Here is a 22,828-nt window from a genome sequence, read left to right as displayed (position 1 = left end):
TACCAAAATGAACAAAGCATTTAGACAGCATTTACAATTTCGTTCACTCAGATTCATGTAAGTATTAAACAGGGATATTAGAGAAACGTTTCCTACACCAGCTAGATACACTTAAGTCTCTGCTGTACATTAGACCTGTTCTGTAGTTTACTAATACAATTTCAAACCCCAGAGCTTTATACAGAGTGATTTTTCTTATGTTACCTTTTTTTTTCCCCCTTTCTTCAACAAGAAAAATAAATCAAATTCTCTTTTTTTTTCCCCCCCGTTAATCTAGAAGTGACAGACACTAGCCATAAAGTGGTTAAGATAATATGATGACAATCATGATGGATATGATGATCATGTTTGCAACAAACTGATATCTCTATAGTGATCATTTTCCAAGGATGAAACATGGACAAGGCTGCTGACTTTTTCACAGGAAAGCAACAAAAGCTGTCCTCCTATTCTTGGGACAGCTGCCTTTTCCTGACACTTTGGACTCAGAACAGGCTCACCTGTGCTAACTTACAGCGAGTGGAGTGATGTAGTGGTGAGTCATGCTACTTTGAATTATACAAATAGGGAAACAAAGTGCAAGCAACTTCAACAAGTCAGCACAAGTTAGTTATTTTAACTCTTAGAAAAAATATGTCTAGAGAAACATGTTCGTAACAACCACCAGAAGGGCTGTTTTTAGAACACTGCAGGTGGCAGCTGTTTAAGACAGTGTGACTAACAACATCAGCTAAGATTTTTATAGATATTAAAAACATTTATCTGCCTAATACTCCACTGTTTCTTTATATATAAAAAGAGAAAGTTATTAACGCAAGAAAATTTAAAACGCATTTTTACTTCTGGCCAAACAAACAAACCAACAAAAAACAACACACACTCTGCAAGTATGAAAACAGCCTCTCAAACCAAAACCAGAAAAATTAAAAGTAACAAATGTTCAGCATATAAAACTAAACACTGGCAAGCATATTCAACTAAATCAGCATCTCAGTAAAATATCAATGTACATACCAGAGATCCAACCCAGCCAAGTTATTGCTTGTGCATACGACTACTTATTGCTATTTGTGGTTTTCAAGTCGGCAAGATTAACATACCATGCCTGTTGTCAATTCACTTCTGGCAGCTGACAGAAAAACATATCACTGCACCCAAGCACTGTTTTTCAAATATTAATGCTTTTATAATCTGCAGTAAGCTCTTCACAAGGTAATTGCTTTGCAGCAGAATGTATCACCCAGACTGAAAAGCTATTCTGTCATTCCAGAATTACTGTCCTAGAAGCTGGCAGTCTGCAATGCAAGTTTTATTTCTGTACAAATACGCATAAACACAATTATTTTAGAGCTAGGTTTCTGATATGCAGTCACAATGGAAAGCTCCATTCCATGAGTTTCCAATAAAGGTTGTTTCTGAAACAATGGTTGCCACCATCTGGACAAAACTGTAACTTTCTACCAGACTTTAAAAATTAGCTTAAAGAACTTCTTTTTGGATGTACACCAGTAATATTCAATAATCAGTTTGCAAATGCTTTGTACCATAAGAAATCAATTTCTGCCTCTTCCCCAGACTTCATTTCTGTTAGCAAGAAACATAATATTCAAGAGAAAAGCATTAGCTCTAACCTCAGAAGACAAGCTTTAGAGATGAGACATTGTTCTTTCCACTCCGTCCTGTTCATTACAAAACATTACAGGAATGTTTCAATCTAGCCTCCAGCAGCAGATTTATTTGATAGAAAACTTCTTAAAAATCAAAGGTAGAAATTCTGCTCTATGCACAGGAAGGCAACAGAACATGAGCTAAAACAGAATGGGAAAAAAATACAAGCAGCAACAAAAACAGTCATACAAAATTAATTTAATTCCATCAGAATGTTTTTGTTTGTTTGTTTTTCTTTAAATACATGTAATATATTTCTATTAAAGTCAGGACATCCTACATGTTTCCCACAATTGAGCAATTATTTCTTTTCCTGTACAGTTCTTTCTTATTTGTACATTTCTGATTTATTGTGCAAAACAATTCCTCAGAAAAAACACTTTCAATGTGAAGTTAAGAGGGTATTCCACATGCAGAAAGGTTTCCCACAGAAACATTGCCACTATTGTTTTAGATAGAATTTACAAGAATACTGAGAAACTCATCTTGTATGTCAGCTTCAATCTTCAAAGCTCAGATCATCACAAGCTTAGGTCACATATGCCCCCTAATGCGCAGTTTATGCAAGACATAAAAACCTAGGTACACTTCAGGCTTTTTCCAGCTATTCCTGGCACAATGCAGCTCCAAAACAAGTTTGATCTTAGTCTATTGTTTTCTACAGGGATCTCTAAAACTAATGATCCGTGCCTTTAGTACTGATACATAAGCATTTACAGAAACTAACCTCTTGTTGCTAATCGACTGTTCTTAAAAAACTTGCACATGGCTGTTATTTTATGGAATGTTCATTTTAACTACTAGTCCTTACAACAGATGACACAAAAAGGTTAAATATAAACTGGTCATTAATCAGCCTTTAGAGAAGATAAAAAATATTATACCCAATCTTAAATATTCAGTGACTCTTTATAGCAGTTTATTAATAAAAATGCAGAAAGTCTCTATTAACTTTTTCAATGGAAAATGGAGTTGGTTATTTCCTACAAAAAAAATGTTGTCAATATAAACTGAAGAATTTGTTTCATAATTAATATATATGAACATTTTAACAATCACTCCATGTTCTGCAGCAAAAACAATTCATCATGTAGCAATGCCATGGCAGTGTGTTATATAGTAAGAAAAATAAATGCATTACATTGATAAATTTAGTCTTTTTAGTGAAATACTTGTCTGAAATACCAAAATGAGTCATCCATCACCACTACCCAGTTGTCTACTCCCAGCTTCTATTGTATCTGCTTTCAGGACTGGCATCTGAACAGTCAGTGTTAATGAGTTATGTATGCTGGATGCTCATCTCATGACAAGCACAATGCAGTTGTAATACTTAATCATTGTCATCAACTTAAGGGTAATCTTCTTAAATAAAAAAAAAAAAAAAAGGCAAAAAAACATCTATATAATGTTATTAAAAAGAGAGTTGTTTTTTCCTCAAAACAAACCTCCTTCACCACAGTGTTGAAGGTTGGACTCTCCTTAGAAGACAAGTTTCTTCCTGCATTAAAATAAAAGTCCCTGAAAAATACTACACAATGTACCCTCAGTCCCACTGCATCTGAACTGTGGTGCAAAGAAAGTCAACACCAAGTACTTAGATGCACTGATCTGCTACAACCACTTCTTACTAATGGTAGACAGAGCCCCAGGATTCAAGAGAGTCCTGGACCTAGGACTGTGTCTAGGGAGAACAACCAAAAGAAACTAAATGTAAATTCTTTGTATCGTAGACTCCATGTATTTCTATTTTAACTTCTATGAGACATCAGCACAGGCCAAAAGAAAGTCGGCAGCTAGCTTTTAGACTGATAGATACTACTACAAACAGTCCATCCTCACTTCCAGTTTAAGGTAGAATCTCTCTGCTTGTCTAAAATGAAGTCCAGGTCTGGGACCCAGGAGACTAAAGAAACTAAAGAAACTAAGAAACTAAAGAGAAAGCAGCAGCTGTCTGTTTTGCACCCTCCTTCTAGAAGAGCTTATTTGGTCAGGTACTGTACAAAGGCATAGAGCACATTAGGCCTAGCACTGTGCTAGAGCTATTTAGTCTTTCCAAATCTGGAGCACAAAAAAGCAGGTGTCCTGGTTTTGTTTGGGATAGAGTTAATTTTCTTCCTAAAGGCTTGTCTGATGCTGTGTTTTGGACATTTGATAGAAATAGTGGTGATAACACACCAATGTTTGAGCTGTTGCAGAGCCGTGCTTGCACAGAGCCCAGGACGTTTCAGCTTCTTGTGCTGCCCTGCCAGCGAGGAGGCTGGGGGTGCACCAGGAGCTGGGAGGGGACACGGCCAGGACAGCGGGCCCAGGCTGGCCAGAGGGATGTCCCACACTGTGTGGTGCTGTGATCAGCAGTAAAAACTGCAGTTAAAAAAGGAAGAAGGAGGGGAATTTGAAGTGGTGTCGTTTGTCTTCCCAAGAAACCATAATGTAAGACAAGCCCTGCTTTCCTTGGAGTGACCAAACACCTGGCTGCTGATGGGAAGTAATGACCGAATTCCCCATTCTGTATTGCTTGCGCATGTGGACCTTGCTTTACCTAGTAAGCCGTCTTTGTGTCAGCCTATGAGTTCTCACACCATTACCTTTCTGATTCTCTTCCCCATACAGTCAGGGGAGAATGAGAGAGCAGCTGCATGGTACAGAGCCACCTGTTGGGGCTAAAACTCAACAGCACGGCACAGACACGCTGAAGGGATCTCACAATGGAACCTGTAGACAACAACCGAGTCTTTCTACAATAACCAAGGCAGTTGCTGTAAATACCTGTTACCACTTTCATAGAGGAAATGGAGTGGTAGTGAAAAAATCACTAACAGCCTCAGCCCCAAGATAACACCATCATGAGGCAAGACCAGCATAATTGAAAAATGAGTAGGATCTTTATCCACAGCAGTTAAGAAGAAATTACTGCAGAAATAAGTCTCCGTCAGTTGGGGAAGTTTAAGGGATATAAAATCTCCTATATTCAAAGAATACAAAGCAATTTGTATTTAGACTGGTGCAAGAGGCTAAGCTCAAGGAAGACGAAATCTTAAAAGAAGTGATAGTAATAACAAATACCCCCTGACTCAGTTTGTTGTGTGAGTAAAATGGATACCGGCCTACAAGTTGGACACAGACAGAGAAAATTGGTACCCGAATTAAAAGAACGTGGAACTGAAATGTATAACATTAATATCGTACATGCTGTATTACAGATAATTTGTCATTTGTGTAGAATCATGTTCTCAGAAGTCTTTAACAACTCCACTATATGCTTTTTTTGTTTGTTTCTGAATGTATTGAAGGCCATTTTCTTAAAGCATACTGTTTTCATTCTACTTATTTCCTCCTTCCTTAATAATTGTTATAACCCATATACTCAAGTATATGGGTCAAGTGTGTCTGATTTTAACAATGAGTTCCATCAATTAGCATAATATAAACAGATCAACAGAACATAAAGCAAAGTTTAAACGCATTCATGAAAAAGTTCCATCACTTCTTTGAGCAGGGAATTCTTGCTCACTTCATTCAGAATTCTTTCATCCTGCTGCTGATCAGGGATTTTTTTAGATCATCTAACGTTAAAATTAGTGCCCTGTAAGCATTCATCAGTAAGATAAAAATAAAACGATTATCAAAAATATTTTCACCTAGACTTCTAGTAATATTTTCCATGTGCACTCTCCTGTATTGTAGTTACATCAAAAGGACAAAAGGAGAGAACTGTCTGTTTGTGACTTAAGACATTTATGAAAGATGTGGTATTACTTTTGAGTAATCCAAATTTCAGGTTGTAGAGTAAAATTATAACCCTTCCCTTACTTTCATTCTAAAAATAGAAGAGAAGCATGGGAAGAGTGAATAAAACATTAGCCCCTTGCCAGATATTTATTCCTTGCCTGTTTTTTTTAATATTTTTTAAAAATTCCTGATTTCTCTCGAGCAACACCCATTTAACTGGGTTTGGTCATGGGAAGTAGGAAAGAGCTTAACAGCAAACTTTCTAACAGAAAGTCGAGGAAGACTTAAGTAAACATGGTAAATATGTTTGTATGGTAAGACTGTAAAGATGATAGCTCTTGACTTTGTTTCAAGACAACTTGTATAACCTTACCCTATCTAACAGCTCATCGTCTTCATTATTTCTTCCGTGCCAGCTTTAGCCTGCAGCTTATTCTTCATCAACTCATTTTAAATCATTTTTCTATTAAAGTTTTCTGCAGAAAGGTCAAATAAATAACAGTGGAAAGTTAGCATCAGTGATAAAGAAAACAGGGAGAAGAGATCTCTCCCTTTTGGTAGCAGTAAACTCTGTATCTACACGTCTGATATTCATGGGTTCTTTTTTGGCTCTCTTTCCCTTCAGCATAACGATGAACGCTTTCTTAGTAAGAGAAGATTTTTGCTTGTGAACATCCACCTGGGATCTATGAAGCCCTCTAAATCTTAATACAAAGCTGTGCAGAATATAGACTGCTTTCCTTAAAATACTTTTGTATGCTCCTCAAAGTCACAACTAGACCCAGTAGCGAGAAGACCAAAAGCAAGACACAGGAAGCCTGGGATTGTTACGATGTATTAAGCCAGAGGAATCATTGCTGACAAAAGGGCATTCATATCATCTTCCCAAACACTTGTTCAAGCAGACCTGCTTTAAGTCACTGCCAGTTCTTCAAGAAGCCATATAGCAAAACAAGTCAGGGAACTTCTTGGAAGGCACCATTACTCGAGAAGACATTACATGTATCTGGAGGGATGACATGTGCCCTCCTCCCTACCCCCTGCATTTCAGGAAGGGCACTGACTTCAGTGACTTCACAGCCTCAAATCTTCTGCTTCTACTTCTCTGCTTTTACTCTGAAGAGTATCACACAGAATGAGTCTCCACAGCCTTGGGGCGTTCTGGTTGAATTGATCATGTAAAATATATGGAGTACAGCAAGCAGATAAATAAGCCTGTGCAGGGAATGAAAACATAACTGACAAACATTGTGGCATGTACACTCACAGCTTCAGGGGTGACACCTGCAGTTCGTTACGCAGAGTTGCGCAGCGCTAAGCGTTGAGACCGCTGTGAGGACGTGCTATACACACACCTCAGCTCCCCAAACACAGAAACGGAGAAAACCGCCCTTCCTCAGACGCGCAGCGAGCACACACGCAGGAGCGCGCTTCAGAAGAGCCCAGAAGTACCGAGAAGAGCCCAGAAGTACCGAGAAGAGCCCGCTGCTGCCCAGCTCCCCACTGCAGGCAGGCGGCCGCGCTCCGCACCCCCTGGATAAGGGGCTGCGCCCCCTGCCCCGCCGCGCCCTGCCTACCTGCGCGGGACTCGTGCTCGGGCACGCGGTAGTACTTGTTGCCGAACTGGTCGGTGCCCGCCAGCTCCTTGCCGGGCCCGAACAGCCGCAGGCGCAGAGCCCGCAGCGCCTGACGAGCCCTGCTCATGGCGGGCCGGCCGCTTAACGGCCCCCAACGGCCCGTTAACGGTCACCAACCGGCCCCGGCGCCGCTCCCCGCCCCTGGAGCCGGCATGCCAGCAACGCCGCTCGCCATTGGCGGGGGCCGGCCAACCCCGGGCGCAAGATGGCGGAGGGGCGGCGGGCGTCGCGGCGGGGGCGCCATGTTGGGGTTCCTGTCGGGCCGCCAGGCCGGGCTGGACGAGCCGCTGCGGCTGCGCCGCGCCGAGGCCACCCGCAGGTAGCGGGGCCCAGGGGAGCCGGGGCCGGGCCCGGGGAGGCCGCCGGGAGCCCGGCGCTGCCCGCGGGGTTGGCGGCGGGGCCCCCGCCTGCCTGGCGCTGGGGCCCCCGCCTGCCTGGCGCTGGGGCCGGCGGAGGAGCGGTGGCGGGGCGGAGGGGCTCGGCGGGGCTCCTGCGACTGTCGCGATAAAGTTTGGTCAGGGAGCAGGGCTGGCGGGTGTGCTGGTGAAGCCCGGCAGGGATTTGCCCCTCTGTGTGTCGCGACAGGAAGGCTGCGTTCCTCCCCTCACCGTGCAGCGCTGAGAAGGAAGCGCAGCCTGCAGATTCACGTTACTCAAACGACCCTTTACCTGACTTGTTTATTATTATTTTCTCCCTAAAAGATTTCATTTTGGTTTTGAAAGAGACCTTTTATAGTCTTCAGCAGTTGACGTGTGTAACTGCCATCTAACGTGTAGCAGTCACGTGCCTTAAAACATCTCTCGAAGGGGTTTCATCACGTCACTAAAATTCTTGAGCCCGAAAGCTTTTAATTAACTATCTTGTGCAAGCCAACAATCTAGCATAATTATGTTGTTTTCTGTATTTTAAAAGCGCTTAAAGGACTTAACTGCTTCTGAAGCACGTCTGTAGGCACGCTGTTAGGGGTCTACCTGTAACATTTTCAAGTTTCTCCCGGAAAATGTTAGAAAATACTAATCACAGCTCCAAGGTGTTTCAGGGAAGCTTCACCTTGTGGAGAGCAAATTTCTTATTTGTTGTTGTGGAAAACATAACGCACAAAGGTTGTGCCGTGACAGGAAATACTGTAATTTGTTAAACTAAACGAATCTGTCCACTAGGTGTCCGTAGTTCCAAGGAGGAGTGATGGGGCATAATGAAGCTTCTAAGTAACTAATACTTGTTGCAGCTGTGACAAATACTTCATAATGTTTACCCCCATGTTGTATTGTTAAACTACATTCCTGTTTTTATGCTTCATATATTGACCCCAAGTGCAGCTTCAGTATCCCTTTGAGCCTGTTTTACATACATACTTCCATCTTACCTTCCAAACAACACATACTTTTTCTGTCAGATTTTCAAGTCTTATTTCCAGCATTGTGTCTGTATTGCAGTATTGTGTCTGCAAGTCTAATTTTGGGGAAAAAAGAAAAAAAGATGGGAATGGGTTAGATGCATTGAGGAGGAGTGAAAATATGATTTAAGCTGTTTATAACTACATAGCAACGTTTTAAAGATCTGTTGTTCTTATTGTTCGTCTCTGTTTTCTTTTTTTTTTTTTTTTTTTTTTTTTTAAGGGTTCTAAGTTTGGAATTAAATAAAGATAGAGATGTGGAAAGAATACATGGAAATGGTATTAACAGCCTTGATATTGAGCCTGTTGAGGGAAGATAGTAAGTATATGCTTCAGTTTAGTAAAAATGCTTTTAAGCAGTTCACTGTCTTTTGGTAATACCAAGTTATTTTATTTCTGAACTTGTATTGATCAAATTGAGATCATACATGTAACTTCAGTACTTTGTTTACACTTTCAGCATGTTATCAGGTGGTTCAGATGGTGTTATTGTAGTTTACGACCTTGAAAACCTGAGCAGAAAACCAACTTACACGTGTAAAGCAGTTTGTTCTGTGGGAAGGTATGTACAAATTCTTGTAAAAGTTCATAGTGATATTTGTTGAGAGACTAGCACTAAATTGACAGGTTAATGTGAATTCTTACTTCTAGGCTATAGAAGACAAGAAAATAGTGCCAGAAATCTTTAAGGACTAGATTGTGGCTTATGTTTGTGGCATACAGGGAAAAAAAGGCAAGAAACTTTGTGACAATTTATGTGATTTACTAAGTATTGGGATTGTTGTTTTATTATTATTATTATTATTATTTTATTTGGATTCTAAGAGCTACTACGCATGTGCTTTGATTCATTGTTGATACCGTTTGAGCAGATCTCTGGTAGTTTGAAGGTTAAAATGGAGAGGGTTAATTGTGCCAAATGGAAAATAAAGTAGAGAGGTTTGCATTGATGTAGATCACAGTCAGAGATAGGACTCCAATCTCACGTTTTAACAGTAAGAAAAAAGAAATCCTCTTCCATGTCACAATTCTTCGCCTCTGAGATTTCTTACTAGTTTATATTAAAATCTGCTGACATTATGCTATCAGCTATGAGGTGATCACTTCATGACTGTTGTAGAAATATTTCTTGCATTAAAAATATATATGCATCTTGGAATAATTATGTGTTTAAGTAAAGGAAAAATAACCTTTGTTTAACTTGTTCAGCTAATTGGAAAAAATATATATATACGTTTGTGGGTTTTAGTTAGAACCACAGAATAGTTTGTGTTGGAAATGACCTTAAAGACCACCCAGTTCCAGCTCCCCTGCCATGAGCAGGGACACCTCCCACCAGACCAGGTTGCCCAAAGCCCCATCCAGCCTGGTCCTGAACAGCACCTCCAGGGATGGGGCATCCACAGCTTCTCTGGGTAACTTGTGCCAGGGCCTCACCACATTCACGGTGAAGAATTTCTTCCTTAGATCTAATTAAATCTGCCCTATTTTTTATTGTAAAGCTATTACTCCTCGTCCCATCACTGCACTCCCTGACAAATTTTCCCTCGCCAGCTTTCCTGCAAGCCCCCTTTAGGTACTGGAAAGTTCCTATAAGGTCTCCCCAGAGCCTTCTCCAGGTTGAACAACCACAACTCCCTCAACCTGTCTTTGTAGGAGAGGTGCTTCAGCCCTTTAATCATCCTCAGGGGCATCCTCTGGGCTTGTTCTAATACTTGTGTCCTTCTCGTGCTGTCCTCAGAGCTGAACACAGTTCTCCAGGTGAGGTGTGATGAGAGCAGAGGGAGAGAATCACCTCTCTTGCCCTGCCGGCCATGCTTTTTTTAATGCAGCCTGGGATACAGTTTGCTTTCTGGGCTGCAAGCGCACATTGCTAGCTTCTGTTGAACTTCTTGTCAACCAGCACCCCCAGGTCCTTCTCCTCAGGGCTGCTCTCTATCCATTCTCTGCCCAGCCTGTGTCTGTGCTTGGGATTGCCCCTGCCCAAATGTAGGACCTTGTGCTTGGCCTTGTTGGGTCTCATGAGGTTCGCACAGGCCCACCTCTCAGGCCTGTCCAGGTCCCTCTGGATGGCATCCCTGCCCTCCAGTGTGTTGACAGTACCACACAGCTTGGTGTCATGGGCAAACTTGGTGAGGGTGCACTCAATCCCACTGTCCATGTCACCAACAAAGATGTTAAACAGCGCCCATCCCAGTTCTGACAGTTAGTGATGCAATACTGACACTACTCATCACTGATTTCCACCTGGACCTTGAGCCATTGACCCCAACGCTTTGATGTGACCATCCAGCCAATTCTTTACCTACTGAGTGGTCCATCCATCAAATCCATGTGTCTGCCATTTAGAGACAAGGATATCATGGGAGACAGTGTCAAATTTCCCCTCTCCCTTTTCCCAGCTTTACAAGTAGCTATTTTAAGTTCATCAGGTCTAGTAGTAATTAATGCAAAACTTTTTAAGAACATGTTTGAATGAGGACAGATGCATTACTGACAAAAATCGGACATACTGTTCTGAAGACTGGGTACTACTATAATGCTTGTATAATCAGTATGAAAACTCAAAACTTCTATTGGTTTAAGACCTTCCCTGCAGACAGTATAAATTTGTCCATTATTGGCTTTGTCCACTAGCAAAAACTGTTTCTTCCTTGTGCATAGATATTAAGGTTTTCCCATAGGTTAGAACTTTAGCTGAGTGTAACAACAAGATCTATCCAACTCTGTAAAAAAATAAAAAAATAAAAAAAAATCAGTAGCTACATTTTTTCCCTTATTTTTCTCTAGTCTTCAGATTAGTTGAGGTCTAAGAGCTTCATGAATAGATCAGCAAGAGTGGAAAATATTTGTAACAGATACAGAGTCCCGGATTGGTATATTGGACCATAAGAAAGAAAGAAAAACGACTTGTAGAACTTACATCAAAACAAATGGGTAGGAACAGAATCTACTGCAAGTAAGCTGTATTTGGTAAGTGTTGATGTCTGGGACTTCTTAAACAAAATAAATTAAAACTGTAATTAAGAACAAGTAATGACTATATATCCCCGAATCCCAGAACTAAAATAAATTTTGAAAAACAGCAAACTGAAGAAATGTGTGCTGATAACAAACAGCAAAAAAGAAATACAAATCTGTGCTAAAATCAAGCCATTGTTTACTTCTCAGTCTGGTACGTTGAAGTGTTCCATACTTTAAAATTATGTTTATGAGTTTAGCAAGTTGGCAGTCTGTTTCTTGAGCAGGTGTTTATTTGGGTAGATTTGTCTTTTATTTCTCATCACTTGTACAGAAGTTTGAATCATAGTAGCAAATCCAAGTGTATGTAGCACAGCATTCAAGATGATGGTGTTGTTGTTGTTATTATTTCTTAAAGTAACCATAGCAGGGTTTTTGCCTCAAATTATTTATTTCAAGTATTCATGTAGCTTCCTGCTATGTCTTAAGTACTTGCTGTAGCTAATTAGCTACAGATACAGCTTCAGATACTAGAATACCATTCATGCAGACTTCATGACATCATAAATGAATTTATAATTACCAGTGAGAAATACTTCCCATCTGACTATCTGGCTTCTATCTTTGAAACATATGATAATTACGTATTGCAAAGGTTTGTCTGTGCTCCAAGTTTGCAGGGCACAAGGCAACTCTGGTATGAAATTTGCTTAAAGAATAAGCTCTCGTTACATGCCCTTTGAAGCTATTTCTTCATAGTTTCTGACCTGGGCTAGTTGAGGGTCCAGTAGTTCAGACCATTAGAGCAGATCATTCCAGACAGTAGACTGCAAGATACCCAATGTTTCCTATCTAGAATGTGGGGCTACTATTTGAATAGAAAAGAAATTTTTACATTTTTCCTTGCTCTTCTGGGCATCAACACACCGAGCTTTTACCTATTTTTGTAGAATTGGTAATCTGATGTCGCAAAAACTGACACTTGAGAGCAACTGAACAATACCAGCTTCTAGATAATACATAGTTTGTGTAGGTTTGAAACCTATCCAAGATGAATGACAGTGACATTACCATCTGTAGAATTATTTCTGTATTTTTCTTTTGTAGCAAAGGTTGGGATATCCTGAGTAATGGGCAAAAATACTGCATTTAGAATGAACTAGAAACTTACAATGCCTTGAGATGTGAAGCCAAGTGGAATGGCACATGGCCATGACTAAGCCTGGCCAGACAGAGATGATTTCTGCAGAGCTACTCAAGAGGGAATATGGGAGAACCGACTGTTTTGGTGCAGTACTGAACGCCGTCCAGGGCTGTACACTTGTATTTACTGCACCAGCATAATTAGTTCCACAAATTTATTCTTTTTTTTTTTTTTTTTTTTTTTTTCCCCCTGCACAGTGAATTGGTATTTTTCTGCATGATGTATACAAATGCTTCTGCAGAAGTAAATTCACACTGAGTCAGGCTTAACTTCCTGGCATTACAGGTACTGAAGATATTTACCCTGGTTCCCTCTAAAATAGGTGCCCAAAATCAGGGTAGACTAAGCACAAGGTAAAAGGCCGTTTTAGGGTTACGGCTTAGAGATAACCAATGAGGAGTTATTGAACTATGCTCAATAGTTGCTCAATAGTTCTTAGTATTGTCAGTGTTGGCTTCAGGCTGGCTCTATTTAAAGACATTCAGATACCTTCTGTGCTTTCTAGCAACCTAAATAAACAGAAATGTTTATCAGCTTAGGTGTAGTGCCAGATCTATACAGAAGATCTGGATCTGTATTTACACAATGATACCCCGGCAATAGTTGTCACTTTGGAGGCCAGGAGACTTGAAGGAACAATGTACAGATAAGAGTTGGGGTGAAGAAATCCTGTGAGCCCTTCAATAGCTCCAGAAAGAGCCAGTTGGACTGCTTTTGCACGTGTTTTTGCACTGTTTTTCACTGTGCTCCCTTGGTGAATAGGTTGGGGCTGGATGAGAGGCTGGGAGGGAATGCAGCCTGCACTCTTGATTTGAGCTGACCAAAGGGGTATTCCATATCATATAAACTCATGCGGGCTTGGGGCAGCTGTGGGGGAGCAGTTTTCCAGGGGCTGCTGTTACCTAGGGACTGTCTGTTCATCAGCCGGTTTGTGGTGAGCAATTGCTTTTGTGCTACTCATTTTTTATTGTTAGTTCTTTTTCTTTAGTTGTTTCTTTCTTTTGAGTTACTAGACTGCCTCTTATCTCAACCAACGAGTTTTGTCATTTTACCCTTCCAATTCTCTCTCCCATCCCACTTGGGGAGAGTGAGTGACTGAGCAAGCAGTTCTGTTGGTGCTTAGCTACCAGGGTTAACCTACAACAGTGTGATGCTTCTGAACCTGGGAGCATGGTATTGGGCCCTGAAGCTGAATCCATGTGGATGCAGCTCAGATGTGAGTGGCCTAGCAGGTATGTGGAACTGCCTGTCCTGTTCAGAGTCTGTCTGTTTGAATCATATCCTGGAGCTGTAAAAAGATTGGCTCTGGTGGCCCTTCTTCCCAGCACTGCTAATGTATTATTAATTAGATTACGTTTTGTTACTAAGCATTGTTGAGTTGAAAGTTTCATATCATTCCTCCTTTTATATTTATGAATGCAAAAAAAAATTAACTCTCAGTAACTTAATCTACTGCTGTCTGGTGACTTTAGTATACCTGAATTTCCAATAAATGTTTAGCTGTAATTATTAGCTAATAATCATGAATTTTTTGAACTATTTATGTGATCTTCTTTTTCAGTGGATATGGCTCTAAGCCAGAGGGATGTAGTAGTGGGATGTTTGTAGTATTCTGCCCTAACATTAAACATTAGATTTTTAAGCATAAGAATTGAAAATTTTCAAAATACATTAATGCCTTTTATGCCTTAGACTGAGTATCTTACTTTGAGGGATGCTATGGATAGCATATTTTGAAAAGGTAAACGATCCCTACATTGCTGAAATAAGGACTCTGTTAGCCAATTTACACTGGTTGATTGAAATTTGAGATACCAAAATAACTAGTTTGCCTTGAAAACTTGGGTATAATAAGTGAATTACCAAAACTCGAACCAACTGGAATCTTTTACTTCATTTTAGGAGCCATCCTGATGTACATAGATTCAGTGTGGAGACAGTCCAGTGGTATCCTCATGATACTGGCATGTTTACATCCAGCTCATTTGATAAAACCTTGAAAATTTGGGATACTAATACTTTACAAGTAAGAATTTCTGCTACTTCAGTCTTCTTTTTATACATGTCACTCATTTCATATCTGCAGTTCACCCAGAGCTCGACAGGAGTGTGAGCATTTAGAAGGATGAAAAACAGACAGTTGGAACTGTGGGTACAGCATCAGGGTGGCATGGTTCTGGCATTCATACATTCATTGCTGTGTAGCTGCCTGTTTCTGAAGACCTGAGTGCTTAAACTGTATGGGAGCATGGAGCCCTTGGGACAGTTCTTTTCTGTTTTTGCTGTGAACAGGAATACAGCTAGTTTATTTATGCTACATAAATTTGTCCGCTGGTCAGAAGGTGTAGCTCATTCTCTGGGATTGCTCTCCCCTTCTTCCCCTCTCGTCCTCTTCTCCTCTCCAGTTTATTTAGTTGTGTTGTGTAGCAACAGCAGCATACAGCAGGGCTAATTATTTTAAGTAACTGAGGTACAAATACTGCTTTTGAAGGACTGATCTTCTTGACATTTAGAAATAAAGAGGACAAAGTGTTTTATGTGGAGAACAGTCACATGGGGTTGAAATGAACTTACTGGATCATTAAGTCCAAAATTCTGTTGTAAACACTACAGATACTTTTTCTAAAAATTGGTGGAGAATGAGAGAAACCACTAAGAAAATGCTAACCAATGTAACTGACTTTATTAAAGATCATAGTTTTTGTAGGCTTTTAGGTTGACTCGTTAATCCTAACACCTAACTGTTGAACAATGAATTTTGCGGAGCAGTTTACTTTGCTTCCAGTATTCATATATTAATGGATCTCCAGTATTAATGGATTTACACTGGTGCTATTTGAATGTTGTTTCAATGCACAGTGAAAGAATGAAAAATTAAAAAAGTATAAGTTATGTTCCTAGGATGACAGACTTTTTTTTTTGTGAGGTGTAAAGATATGTTTGCAGTCGCTAAATCTCCTAAATGCACAGTTCAGTTCATCTTCCAGGTGGTTTTGTGAGCATCACTTACAAGACACAATGTTCACATGAAGGTAATTGATTGACCTGTTCTTCCACTAAACACAAAAAACATAGTGTGAAGATTAGTTTTTTCCTATTCAGTATTTTAGACTTAGACAACAAAAGCAATGATACCTGAAATTCATTGTACTGATTATTAAAGCCAATATAATATTTCATTAATTTTTAACACAAAGTGACTAATTATGTGGTTTTTTTGTTTGTTTTTATAAATATAAATTATTTCTAGGAATGTAAGTTAGCATGCAAGGCTTGTGCATTGACAAGAGGCTTTTAGATCTAGGCTGAGTACCTCCTTGTTGACTTTTTCTCCATAGTGCAGCTTTCTTTTTTGCTCTTTTTTCTTTGCTTACTTTTAATTTGTGATAATCCATAAACCCTCTGAATTCATGTTTCTGATCAGCCAGTTTCCTTGGACTTTCTTCTGGGTCTCCTCCCAGCTCTGGCATAGTTGTCTAGTGTTGTAAGCAAACTTTCTTACTTAGCAATGTTTGCATGATTGGATTTCTAACTAGGGGAGTTATTGTTAGTGTGCAAATAGTAGTATTTGTATTAGCTTTATTTGTAGCTGTGACTCGAAAAATACTTAATTGTGAGGATTTCCATTCTGATAACATATTTACAGTCCGATTAATTTAATCTTTCTATTATCAGATTGCAGATGTATTTCACTTTGAGGGAACAGTCTATAGCCATCACATGTCTCCAATTGCTACAAAGCACTGTTTAGTAGCAGGTATGTGCACTTTTTTAAGAAATTCCCTGTATTTAGGAGGTTATAGTAAAAAGCAAGTAATATTCATAACTTTTTCTCCTCCTGACATTCTTAAATAATTTCAGTCTTCATAAAAAAGACATTGTTGAAAAAAACATTTCAGTTGGTTGAATGGTGTTGATGAGACAGTATTTTCAATTCTTAAGTTGTATGAGTATTGTCTTGTTTGCCTCCAGTTTCTACATGTTACTTGTTAGATAGTAAATTTACTTGCAATAAAAATGTAAATGTTACAGAGTTTGTTACTCTCACTAGATGAACAGTTAAGCCACTAAAATTTTCTTCTACTTCTTTGTTACTGCTAAGATTGTTGTTCTTTCAAATTATGGTATTTTTTCAGCTGTCTTTTGTTTCTCTTGTTTACAGTTGGTACCAAAAGCCCCAAAGTACAGCTCTGTGACTTGAAGTCTGGATCCTGTTCTCACATTCTGCAGGGTACTTTTAGTCTGAAACATAAATGTTAAACAATAACTACTTTGAGTAAACTAGGCCCTATAAAGAAACATTGTATACAATGTATTCTTTGTAAGTAACATGACTAATGTATTTAGTGCCATTTGTGAAAGTTGCACAGTGAAAAAGATTCTTCTGGGTGTTAGTCTAGTGGTAATGAATTGGAGAATACAAATATTAATTAATGAATAATTATTACAAATGTTGGGACACTTTCATGATCTAATCAATAGTGATTACTAATTATTACATGGTTAAGTGTTAGCATTGTGTTTGTATTCACATAAATTCAATATGGGGAATGCTGTTTAGGGGGGTGTTTTTATTTTAAAGAACAAAAAATGTCACTCTTTTTAACAAAATATTCTGTAGAGATGCTTGCATATTTTTTTATCGGTGTCAATAAAAAGTAAGATACTGCTTACTCTAGAAGAATACCATCCTAATCCCTTGTATTTACCTAATTTAGTAAGCTATATTTTTTTCTTATTCTGTAATGTATTACTTTTTGTACTTAATAAGAATTTGCCCTTACTGTCTAGTGTTATTTTGCTACAAAGCACTGTTTAATAGCAGGTTTTTGGTGTTTTATAAGAAATTCCCAGTATATTTAGGAGGTTGTAGTAAAAAGCAAGTAATATTCAAAACTTTCTCTAAAATTCCATATTTTCCTAGTGTTTACTTTTTAAGGGATGACTATTTATACATATGGTCAAGTAATGGAAAGCCAACTAATGCACCAGAATCAAGGTGGTTCACATAACTCTAACCTGCATAGCAAAAATGTATTTTTGACTTTATTTTTCAGGACTGTGTTTATATTATTATGTGAGGTTTAGTTACAATCATTGCATTTAGGTTGACCCAGACTTCCTATTGTCTGTATTTGTTTAATGTTTTTGAAACTTTCCAATTTGTAAAGTTTATATATATATTTCTTACCACTAAGCTGCACTGGGTATGTTACCACTAAGACAACATTTATCTTAATATCTAGAACATAATAAGGGTTACACCAAATTCAAGAGCAGAATGTTTAAGGGTAAGCTGAATAAAACTTTATAGGATAAGCATTTTTTTGGTTAAATATTTTGTAAATACTTGCTGAAAGACAGAAGTAATGCTTCTTCTGCATTTGAGAACATGAGTGCTGAAATTTAATAATGACGCTTAAAGTAGTCTCAACAGCAGTGCTGTTTTATATTGTATTTTGCATATATAAAAACATCTTTGTTATCAAAAGTTATACATATGTAATACTCCATGCCTCACATTCAGCTCATTGCAGTCCCACATGAGGAAGAGGAAAGGGGAATAATCTCTAGCTCAAAATATTTTTTTTCACAAAATCCAAATACATGTTACAATTTAGGCAATTTAGATTATTGTTCTGGATTGATGTGTTTTATAGAATTAATCATTTGTTTTATTTTTAGTCATTTATATAAAATAGTGTGTATAAATCTTTTCCTAGAATATAATATAAGCTTTCTCTTACTGTTTGTAGGTCACAGGCAAGAAGTACTGGCAGTGTCTTGGTCCCCACGTCATGAATATATTTTGGCAACAGCAAGGTAGAGATACTGCTCTGCTGTTACATACAATAAAAATGTCTAATGGCAAAATTTGATGTATTCATTGTGCATGCACTTTACAATTCAAATGCACTTTGAAAGTTAGTCTTCATTGTTTGCTTTAACTTTTTTTCATTTTTGTAGATCTTACTCCAGAAAAGCAGCCTGAAGAGCTATCCAAATTATGCTTATTTTATAGGAAGATCGTACAGAGTTTTGAAAATAGTAGTAGCATTTAAAGTTACAGGCAAATTATGTAGCACTATAGAGATGATCACTTCATACTGTTTAATGGTAAGCATGTTGCTAATCTGTTTGTTAACAAAGTAACACATGTTCAGCTCACAATACCATCCTGGTTAATCATGGTCAGTTATGTCAAATAGCACAGGTAGGTTAGCTGAAATAATTCCCAGCTTCAGTAATTCAGTCAGTATGTATTGTATTTTGATAATTGCAGAGCATTTTTTTTATCCTAGCCATTTGCAATGTAAAAGATATTCTTGGCTTTCCTATAGCTTTTGAAACAGTTAGAGTTGATTTTTCTGGCACTACTCAGTTTTTGAATGGCAAGTTTTTTTCTTTCGAATTATAGAGAGAAATGGCTGGTGTTGTTTGTTTTTTTTAAGCTGAGAGTGAAATCTGAATAATTCAATTACAGAATTCAAGTCTGTACAATTCATTTAAATGACAGGGTTACATGCCCTTGTTTTGTGCTGCTGTGCTTTTAGAAGGCTCAAAAGAGTTGGGAAAATTTTTGTGTGATTTTGCTTTAGCAAATGAAAAACTGTTGCCTTGTCTTTCCATCACACAAATAGTAGCAATTTTTGATATTTATTAAATATTGATTTGTTGACATCTGAAGCATTTTGCTTCAAAGTCATGCAACTATAAACTGCATCTACCTATCTTGTTATGTTGCCTTATGATAATTGCATGTTAAATATGTTTCTCCTGGCTTCATTTCTTGATTTACTACTATTATTGGACTACTGTTTCCTAATAACATAATGCAGTCTTTCTGCCTGCCAAGACAAATATGGATAAGACTTGTCAACACTGAAGTAATGAAAATACAGAGGAGAAACTGACCAGTACTGCTAAAATAAAAAGAGAATCTAGACTGATCATATTTATCCAATATAACAATTTTCCTAGGCAATTGTATGTTTGCCTATCATCACTTCAGGGAAGGAAAATATATTATGCTATATACTGTATATATATATTTATGTGACTTGCTTATGAAATATGTTTTAAAATTCTCTACATGATGCTGGGCACTTCTATAGTTCTTCCAGGAGACTGGAATGGTCAGAGAAGAGTTATTTTCTGGATGTTTTCCATTCTCTTCAGTTTCAGGCACTAGAGAAGATAAGCTCTTTCTTTCTCATTAGAAATGGTTTGAAAAGATTAGCCAATAGACACTGCATCATCAAAACTGGATGACAGGCTTTTGTAATAAGAAATCTCTTTATATGCCCTTGTCAAGAATATTTCAGTGAACTACCTGCAATTGGTTGCTCACTTTATGATAAGCTCAAACCTCAATGACCTCTATTTATGGTCCTACAATATCTGTTTGCAGCGGAGTAATGTGTTGCCTTATTCAGTTGGAATACCTCTTGGAAGCAAACAGAACCAGTCTAGTGGAGGGGAGCACAGAAGAGCTTGCTTTTACATTAAAAGAACTGAATATTAGCTTTGTCAGGTGCAGAAGAGATGTGGAATAATCTGACAGATGGTCGTTTTTGTTTTGATCAGTCAGTATATGTCTACTATATATGTTTTCACTATTAATGTGCAGATCTAACTTGAGAATGCACAGGAACAGGCATGTTTTACTTCAGGTAGATGATGGCTTATCTAAGAAGCAGTTTGGTTATACCATCCTTGCAGTTGTCTTTGTTTATCTGGGGTGCAAAGTGATCTATGTTTTTGGTTGTTTTAATCGAAGAGGATGGTTAAGTTGAGGGGAACTGCAAATCATTTTAGTGAACACATCTAAACACGTGCACTTAGTGCATGGAAAATGGCCTTTTCTATGAATTTTTCTCACATATACTTCAGAGTCTTGTGGTACACATGAAGCATACTAGTGGAGTGCTCAAATCAAGGTGCCAAACAAAGTGCACTGTCTGCAGTGTTGCTGTCTGAATCTGTGCAGGAACTTATGCAACAGTTAGCATAGTTGTTTTTTTTTTGTTTTTTTTTTTGCTGGTAAAGATACAGTTAAACTTGTTTTTTCCCTCCTTGTGCCAGTGTGACAATGTAGACAGGCCCAGTACATTCTTACAGAAGCCAGCTGTCACGCTGTTTTTTCAGTCATTGTGCTGTATGATAACTGAGCATGTGACTTAGCCAGCCTACACGTAGGTAGCTAGCTTGTGTACCAGAGACACTATACTGCTGCAATAGCAAAAGCAGTTGCCTGAGTTCCCAGGCAACTGTTTCACTCTTAACTTGGGTGCTTAAAGGATACCAGCTGTATTTATTAATTCATATAAACAAAAGTCTGAAGTCTGTCTTAAAATCTCTTCGTGAAATCCTATTGGCTTGAATGTGAGTGCATGATGAGTAGTTCAGAGTAGTTGTTGGACCAGGGTGAGTGCCAGGTGGGTTGGCTAAAGTCAGATATCGACCTGGGTGAAAGCATTTTCCCTAATGCATACATCAGTGAAGTTTGTTTTTCTTAGTGCTGACAGTAAAGTAAAATTATGGGATGTGAGGAGAGCATCTGGATGTCTAACTACGCTTGATCAGCACAATGGAGAAAAGACCAAAGCATCTTCTGAGGCAGGTAAAACAGACCATAACTGGTAGTAATCCATTTGTAACTAGCTTTCTTACATTTCCTACATGTTGAATACAAGGACAGTAATGGTCACCCAGCTGTTAACTACTGCATAACACATTCGACTGAATTTTTTAGGGTACATCTGTTAGAGAGACTGTGTTTGTGGTTGGGGTTATCGTTTAGAGACATCTCCTTGACAACAGTATTGTGTCTGTTCTAAATGATTTTTTCCTTTAAAACGGGAAAACTTGACATCCATTTTATGAGCAGAAGAATTCATTGCTGATATAGATTAGGTTTCATAAAATTAACAATCACTTCATACCTTGTGAGCTGTTCCAGTGGTTAATTACCCTTTCTTAAATGCAAGACAAAACAAACAAAACCCACAAAAAGAACATTCCTTTTCCTATTTAAATTAATCTTGATTCCAATGCAAGCCACTAGAATATTTTGACTCAGATGTGGTGCTATAAAATCAATTATGTTACTTAATTATGTCCTATAGGGTATATAACAGGGTTTAGATTTATGATAGTATAATTTAGCTTCCTGTAAAATTAAATAACACTTCTTTCAGTACATTACATGGTGCCTAGTATCAATTTTTATTAGCTTACAACATTAACTTATTTGTATTGCTTCAGGTCACATTTCTATTCCTAAAAAGCAAACTAAATTAAAGGGAAAGATTCAGTATCATAGATTATAGTTCATAAATTTAACTCTGTATCAACTTTGGACCAAAGATATTTAATTGTGGAAAGCCAAAAAATTACTTGAACAGTCTCTGCTCTGAGGTAAAAATACATAGTAAGTGGAATTAACTCACAAAGTAGAAACCGTATATTGTGGTTCTGAATAAAGGGATTTTTGTAGCATAATTCCTAGTGGTTAATATTGTTGGAAAACAGATAATGCTTTTTTATTCTTCTTAACCTAAGAGGTTAAGAAGAATAAAATTGTGCACTGCTGTACAATGCAGACAGAGATACCGTATCTATTTCTCAGTGAGTTAATTTGTGGGCACCATAGCTGTGCTGTGGTAGAATGGAGCTGGATTTTAGCACTTTATCCTACTTAAGAATATGCAGTTTTGCCAGGTGAAATCAATGGAATGCATTTCTATTAAGCTATGAGCAATATTTGCAATGAACTGTTGTATATACCAGCTGTTTATTATTGTTTTTCTTTTAAATTAAGTGACCATGGAGAGAGTCATGCTTTTATAAACCAAGAGTTAAATTATTAATTTACTTATACATTACCATTTAAACAGTACTTTAAGTACCATACTTTTAAATGTGTATACAAAACAGAAATTCTTCTGTGGAAATCTGAACCAAATCTTTTTTTCCTGACAGCAAATACAGCTCACAATGGGAGAGTTAATGGTTTATGCTATATGAGTGATGGGCTTCATCTGTTGACCATTGGTACAGATGATCGGATGAGACTCTGGAACAGCTCCACTGGAGAAAACACATTAGTAAGTTTTCAAGGATCTTCAGTTATAATTTTACTTACATTTGATTTTAAAAGATCACTTATTGCGCAACTGTCATTACAACTTCAGCTGTTTATTGATTTTCATAAAGGATATAGCTGCT

At 38.1% G+C, this 22,828-nt stretch overlaps 2 protein-coding genes and 1 long non-coding RNA gene across 6 annotated transcripts in view; 1 reads left to right on the top strand and 2 right to left on the bottom strand.

Annotated features, from left to right (window-relative positions):
* Positions 1 to 7,203, bottom strand: part of NDUFAF2 (NADH:ubiquinone oxidoreductase complex assembly factor 2) — a 58,611-nt gene extending 51,408 nt beyond the window's left edge. Inside the window, exon 1 of the mRNA XM_084504111.1 lies at positions 6,978 to 7,203. Coding sequence (XP_084360237.1) covers positions 6,978 to 7,104 — 127 coding nt within the window. The 5' untranslated portion in view covers positions 7,105 to 7,203. The remainder of the gene's footprint in view (positions 1 to 6,977) is intronic.
* Positions 6,217 to 6,724, bottom strand: LOC311427102. Its single transcript, XR_014687210.1, has 2 exons — positions 6,668 to 6,724; positions 6,217 to 6,561 (listed from the first exon to the last, which is right to left on the bottom strand). It is a non-coding gene; the product is annotated as an uncharacterized lncRNA (long non-coding RNA).
* ERCC8 (ERCC excision repair 8, CSA ubiquitin ligase complex subunit) overlaps positions 7,103 to 22,828 on the top strand; it is a gene marked incomplete at its 5' end in the record, with an annotated part of 33,592 nt that continues 17,866 nt past the window's right edge. The window contains 10 exons of one of the 4 annotated variants that reach the window (XM_084504108.1): positions 7,292 to 7,356; positions 8,657 to 8,752; positions 8,894 to 8,995; positions 11,224 to 11,406; positions 14,501 to 14,624; positions 16,274 to 16,355; positions 16,761 to 16,829; positions 18,355 to 18,421; positions 21,118 to 21,221; positions 22,583 to 22,707. In XM_084504108.1, coding sequence (XP_084360234.1) covers positions 14,565 to 14,624; positions 16,274 to 16,355; positions 16,761 to 16,829; positions 18,355 to 18,421; positions 21,118 to 21,221; positions 22,583 to 22,707 — 507 coding nt within the window. Of the gene's footprint in view, positions 7,357 to 8,656; positions 8,753 to 8,893; positions 8,996 to 9,084; positions 9,167 to 11,223; positions 11,407 to 14,500; positions 14,625 to 15,585; positions 15,631 to 16,273; positions 16,356 to 16,760; positions 16,830 to 18,354; positions 18,422 to 21,117; positions 21,222 to 22,582; positions 22,708 to 22,828 lie in introns of those variants that run through there. The other 3 variants (XM_084504107.1, XM_084504109.1, XM_084504110.1) reach the window with 3 other exon arrangements.

Source organism: Aythya ferina, assembly GCF_964211825.1.
Source record: "Aythya ferina genome assembly, chromosome: Z".
In the NCBI taxonomy this organism is placed as follows: Eukaryota; Metazoa; Chordata; class Aves; order Anseriformes; family Anatidae; genus Aythya; species Aythya ferina.
This window is presented reverse-complemented; position numbering and strand designations above follow the sequence as displayed.